Raw genomic sequence first — 6,892 nt, 5'->3', positions numbered from 1 at the left:
AACTTCCATTCCAATGCATATATATCTACTAATAAATAAATTTCCAGCTATTTAAATTGAGCATAGTCAATTAAAAGCTCTCACCCCGGAGCAGCCACAAGCCTGACAGTTAAAGCAGTTGTTTTCATGCAGGTTATTATTCAAATTCCTGATTGAGGACCATCACATCACCACTTGAATCTTCTTTAGTCCAAATCAGTACTCCAAGTTTATATATTTTTTTTGTCACAATTGAAGATTGCTACTTTTACTTTCCAAAATCCTTTCCTGTGAAATGTTTTTAACTCTCACTGAATTTTCAACTTGTTTATGGTTTTTGTAGAGTGGTGCCCCACCTGGAAAAATATTGCAGCTGAAGCCTCAACTTGCTGAGACTGCTAAGCTAATTAGTGCCTAGGTCGTTAAGCCTTATATACAGCAGCAATTTTATATATGGATTCAGCAAAATACTTAAGGAATTCAGTTAAAGATAAACATGCATTTCAGTAATTGTTGGACTCGGCTAAAATATTTTGTATTATTTAAGTATTGTCATAGCTGAAAGTATTTTAACAAGCAAGTATTATTCACAGGAATGTTAAAATCCTATCACAAGCAAAAATCTCACCCATTTCAAGTTTTCCCCCAAAAACAGGCTCTATCTGGTCACTTCCATGTAGAAACTTCAAAGACTAAAACAGAAAAGAATGGAAAGGATTTGGAAGAACTTAAAGTCTTATTTTCTAGGAACATCAGCATCTATAATGGCTTCTAACTAGCATATTTTTAAAATTTTTTAGTTGTCATGGAGACGCATATAATATATATCTCTAAATCAGACTGCAAGATAGGCAGAAGGACCATTGCTGTCAACTGATGAATGTACACTGGCAAATCGTTTTAAGCATTCCTTTCCCATGGTTCGACATAATCCAAGCCAAGATGTGCAAAGATTTCTTCCTCACTTCCAGCTTTGAGAAAGATCCTCTGTGAAAGAATTAAAAAAAAAGGAAGTCAATAAGGATGTTAGAGGGACATTTCAATTGATGTTTTTTGCTGTTTAAAAGGAGTTAATTTTTGACAGTTTTACCCACTGTATCCTCTACAGAATACACTTCATCAGTCTTCATCAGTGTACTGACCTTGAAATGTGAAAGCTAGTTAAAAAATAATTCTAATGCTGCTTGATGCTTTCAGTTCTAATGACTAGTTTACAACTCTTTGTTTTGATTTACTTTTTCAAGACTCTGCGCAGAAGTATTAGGACTAGAACTCAAATAAAACCTACATTTCCCCTCCATGAGGGTCAATAGCTTGACTTTCTTAATAAAATCATCAGTGATTTTTCAATTAATATAGTAATGTTCTCTATAAATGCATTCAAGCTGATTCAATGGTTACACTAATTATGTATAACCAAACATTAAAAGCATCAATGCTTTCCAAATTTCTAACACTTACAGAAGGCTTATCTGAAAAGACAAAATATTCCATCTGGAAAAGCAAGCTGAAAATGAGGGATCAACAACTGCAATTGCGCTCTCTCTCTGTCTTTCCCCCCCTGCCCCCCAATGAATGTTCTACAGTAAAAATGCGGTTTGTTTTTTCATATCTGTGCTTCTGATAAAACAGGATAGTATTCTTGTACAGGAACCCCCCACAAGCCCTACCACCCCTAGGATGACTGATATAGTAGAATACATAGCCTTATGCATTCCTTTCATCACTGAAGTACAATATTAATTAAAAAGCTGCTAAGGTAGATGAATATTAACAGTGAAACCTTACCGTTTAGAGGAGTTTGGAAGCAAGAAAGAACTCATTTCTATTGAAAAAGAATACTTAATATTTCAACAATTCCTGAATCATTTGAAGTTAAGTCTCAATCCGTGTTCAGCTCTGAACAATCTCAAACTCCAGCGTCATGAAAACTTCAGGGATAAGGTTTCATAATCTTCTAGATTTACTTTCTACTGTGAAAGAGGAGAATCTGTCTAGAGAACTACCCGCTGATAAATTCCACTTAGTTGGGAAAATCTCTGACTACCATAAAGTTCAGGAACATTTGTGCCAGCACTTCCGCTTTCTCAGCTGCCAAGCGCTGCCTCCAGAAGGGCTACGCTGTCCAGCATACCCATGGGAATGGGTCACGAAGAGGAGTCCATAACTAGATCAGAGCAGGCCCACGGTATGGTGGAACAACTTCTGGCACCAGAGATTCACAACTTTTCTTTCTTTTTCCTTTGTGTTCTCTCCTTCTTGCTATCCTTCACTCCCTGATCTGGATAGTGCTTCCCTGTCTCTTACTCCTTGATCATTGAGATCATGTAACTCAAGGGATTCAGGAATCAGCAGGCAGGCAGATTACTGGAACAGGTAGATCCTACTTCTGGTTACTGACACTTCACTCTTTCTCCTTTCAACCCCCCTGTTACTTATCAGTCAGCAGAGAAGAAGATCAACATTGGTAGGAAAGACTTGGGGATGCAGCTTGGCCAAGCTCTATGGCACCAGAGCATGTGAAGGCTACATAACGCTGTCTAAGCTGCTGCACCAACAGAAGGAAAGCAGAAAGAACAGTGAGCCAGAAAGAATAAGCAAAACCGCTGAGCCCAGGGCATCCTCATGCTGCCCCTGAAATATGTTTGTGCATCATCAGTAAAATTCATCTCATCAGTTGGTATCCACTGGCTTATTGTTATTCTCCATCAGTCCCATTCTTTCCAGTGCCTGATCCATAACTCAGTCCTGTCAGGAGCCACAGTTTTGTCAAGGCAAAATGAAGGATTGAACCCCTAAAGTGAAATGTAACATTGTCAGCTGGAGTCAAACTTTGTCAGGGATTCAACCAAATCAGAAACCTGTTTCCATGTCATTGTAGGGGTATTTGAAATTTGAAGTTCTAAGTCCAGCTCTGCAGAAAAAGCCCATTGACACTGTTCAGCTCCAACAGCCATAGTAGTCAAACTGGCGGCTTTCCTAATAGCTATTTTTCAATGCCAAAAAGTAGAATGAAAGCCACTTTAACCGTGCTAGAAAGGTTATAAAGACTAAATTGAAGGGTAGAGGTTAGATGCTCCTGAGTGAATAGAGCCAGAGGCCGTCAGTGTTCCCCTGAGCTTGAGAGGACAGAAAGGACAGAATATGAGGTTCCGATTCTGCTCTTCCAGAGTTCTCAACCAGCAAAGTTGGTATTTAAGAGCAGTTCTGGCTGATATCCTCTTGAATCCATCCAAAGTTACTAAGTCATTTATCTTCTTAGCCAATTATTGCTATACAGTGAAGTAATATGGAACACTTCCACTATTTTAGTTGGAGACAGTTCATCTTTGATTAGACAAAAACAATCTTAATAGGCAAATAATTAGAGTAAATTGTAACTATGGCAACATGAAGTAAAGTGTTCCGTGTTATTAATAAAAATATGTTACAAAATCAGAAAGTAACTTTTAAAATTGTATCTGTTTTTGTAATGTACAGTGCAGTCTTCACAAATAGGGCATTGCAATGCTCAGAAGCTACTTGCTTATCACATTAACTCTTTGGCATTTATATTCCCCAGATTTGCATTTGCAGAACTGTCATGTATCAATTGCACTTTACACAAACCAAACCCACTGAAATAGTCTTTTGCACTGAGGTCAGTAGACATTGTATTAAGCTCTACTATAAAGGCATTGATTTCAGGCAGTGATACATTCCATATGGATCAGAGATTTGTTACTGGAGCGCACAGTGAAAGTACTTAACAAGTTATATGAAGTTGTTTTCACTTTTCTGTAATGAATTCCATTTATATCAGATAATTTTCATATTCAAACACATCATAACAGAAATTTGATGGAATAATTTGGCCCATTGCTTCAGGGATTTTTTTTTTTTTAAATCAAATCAAGACAAACATGGTATGCCTTTTTGCTTTGACACCTGTAGTGTAAAAACAGTCTCCAGTTTTCTAAGGGATTTTATCCTCCACCATTAAGTTCTCAGTATATGAATATTTAGACTCTGGCACAGTGCCCCAGAAAACTACAGAGTATTGCTGGAATATGAAAAGCTGAAAACAATCACATATCCATAATGAACTGACAGTTCAAAGTTGTGTCTGTCATATCAAGGATTGCTTATAAAGCATAGACAAATAATGTTCCTTTTTCCTAGGAAGTTCAAATGTCAGATTCTGGAATAAAAGGAACCTACAAAAAACACTGACCAGGGGAAAAATTATCCTTTTTCATATAGACACAACTAGAAAAAATGGTAGAAAAGAAGATATTGAACACACTAAAAGAAAAGGAAGGAAGACATTCATAACTGCCCGTTGGATAACAATACTGGGGATATTTTATTCCTAGAGTATGTCCTGGGAGGACAGGATTTTAGGGATTTGGGGGGGGGTCGTTCCCCCCCCCCCTTTTTACTATTACTAAGAACAAGAGCGGGCAATCCATACATGTACACTACTGCAAAAAAGTAAAAGAAGAAAAAAGATCTTACACTTGTAGACAGATGTTATAGATGCTCTTTATAATAGAAGCTCTTCATATCTCTGGGACCTCAAATTGCATCTCATTTCTTTTGTTCTGTCGCTTTATGTTTTTCTGCAAGCAAAACTCATTTCATTTGCTTGACAGGGAAAATTTCTAATACAAAATATCTGATGCTGAATAGCATTCTCAGTAGCTACAAGCCATGTTTCTAAATGAATCTCTAGCTGATATCTGCCAACTGCTTTAGCAATGTAAGTGTTATTAATGTTAATCATAACCTATGATTTTGCTTCTTTGTCAATCTATGCAGAGCTTATACAGTGATGCAAATTTGATTATTGCATTCACTACTGTTCTTTCTTCCTTTTTTCTTTTCTTTTTGCTCAAGAGAATTAATGAACTGCTTGCCCAGTTGTGAATTTTTTTCGGCTTCTCACTGATATTCAGCAAATCCAAGACATGCCCAATCAACATCAATCAAACTTAGAAAAAACAATGCTCTGGAGCAGCTGGTATCACTCTGCTCTTATCCCATTTAATCAATTCTGTTATTTCAATGGATGTAAATATTACATTTGGGGTTGTAAACATGACCATTAACTACACCTAATGTAGAACAGCTGCCATCCAAATGTTTTCTTATGTGAACTGCTACCTCTTATTTTTCATTTTGGCATTAATGATCAGTAACACTTTTGATGAAAGAGAAGCAGAGAGTGAAGGCACGGAGCTAGCACTGCTTGATGATATCCTAACTAGCACTGCCAAAGTTCAAACAGATGTTATACTACTATTGTCACTTGGTTTCATCTCACATTTTAGTACGACGAAGCCAACAAAACAAAACCATTACTCAGTAAAGTAGAATTCTAGTTTTAGTTATATAAATCAGCATTGGCCAACAGCACATATTTCTTGTGGGGGGCAAATACTGATTTTACTGATTTTGTATATACGTCATTTAAATAATCAGAAAAAGTTGAATGCATTGGAAAGTACCTCAGACCCCTTTTTCTCTTCCATTTTTGGAGTACCTCCATGTGTCTGTTTAACCTACTTCTTGAGTAGTTCAACGTAAGTAGGTTGACCCTACGCATCAAGATAGGAAACCTTAAAATATGGTTAGCAATTTGTCCGGTAAAGACGTAGAAGAAAAGATCCCAAAAAATCAGAGATTGCTAGAAATTACTGCACACAAATTCTTGATTTTCATAACACAAAGGATCTTACTATTATATGAAAATTTAGGCCACTGGATATGCACTGTTCATGTCTTAAGCAACCTGTACTTTCAGTGAGCCTAGACAAATCCTTTAGGCTGTTGAAATGAAACTATACTGCTTAGACACTCAGCACACACTTGCCTCTACTGTGGCCATCCATCTTCCTTTCCACTGTTTGGTCAGGAGGGAAAAATACTGCAGTGATAGCAACCTCCTGACACTGCATTGAACAAAACTATACTTTTCTGAGGATGCTCACTCAGGAGACATAGAAGCTGTTGCTCTGCCCACAACTGCTCTGCCAGCTTTGTGTACACAAAGTTCCTGAAACCAGGTCTACTCATGCTCTCCATCAATATTAACTCAGCCTTCTTGAAAAGCACATGTTTAATCAGATTCCAAGTAGACTGATATCCTATTTTTTATTACCAAATAGCTTGGTAATAACAGTGTGTTGCAAAATACCAGATTGAGTAATCTATTATAATTGAGTAATACTATAAATAACTCTCAGCCTGTCACCGTGGCATTTCATTACTATTTTCCCTATCTCAAGATGAACTTAGGAAGTTAGCTTGAATACACGTACCTCAAAATAAAAGCCAGTAGGACCATGTAGACAGTATCATTGATGAAATGGGATTTAATGGTTCTGAACCAGCAGAATCTGCTGGAGAGCAAAGTACTCCAGGTTTGTATGTATAACATGTACATGTGCAACCCACTGTTCTGAAGATGAGACACATAGTGTCAATTTGATTCATTTCTTTAAATCCTTATCATGCTTAGTATTAGCTGAGAAACTGGAATTAACTATGAAGTTTCCTAGATGATTAGTGGCCCAACTCTAATTTATACATTATTTGAGCATTTATTCTTGAATAAGTCATAGCAAAATTGTGCCCTTTCAAAGACAAAAGAATTTCCTTCCATATCCCATTTTTCCTACTCTTTTCATAGAGCTGACTTTTATTTGCTCTACAGCTGTAACTCAGAAAGAATGCAGTCATACTCCAGTGGATTTCATTATCCTTTGGAAAACTATGACATTGTGTAGAAGGCACCCTCCCTCCTTTTGCAAAAGACCCTGAAGGGCCATAATCATTAAGGTCTGTCTGGACTGCTACTGACATACTGTTTCATCAAATAAATTGGGGGGGGGGGGGGGGGGGGGGGGGGGGGGGGGCGAACGAAATATCG

General features: G+C 37.4%; 1 protein-coding gene across 1 annotated transcript in view; it reads right to left on the bottom strand.

Annotated features, from left to right (window-relative positions):
* Positions 1–879: 879 nt before the first annotated feature.
* Positions 880–6,892, bottom strand: part of DNTT (DNA nucleotidylexotransferase) — a 96,111-nt gene continuing 90,098 nt past the window's right edge. Inside the window, 1 exon segment of the mRNA XM_019471694.1 lies at positions 880–966. Coding sequence (XP_019327239.1) covers positions 880–966 — 87 coding nt within the window.

The sequence above is a fragment of the Aptenodytes forsteri genome, unplaced genomic scaffold (genome assembly GCF_000699145.1).
Source record: "Aptenodytes forsteri isolate BGI_AS27 unplaced genomic scaffold, ASM69914v1 Scaffold15, whole genome shotgun sequence".
In the NCBI taxonomy this organism is placed as follows: domain Eukaryota; kingdom Metazoa; phylum Chordata; class Aves; order Sphenisciformes; family Spheniscidae; genus Aptenodytes; species Aptenodytes forsteri.
The sequence above is the reverse complement of the archived record's forward strand: the minus strand, read 5'-3'. Positions and strand labels throughout refer to the sequence as shown.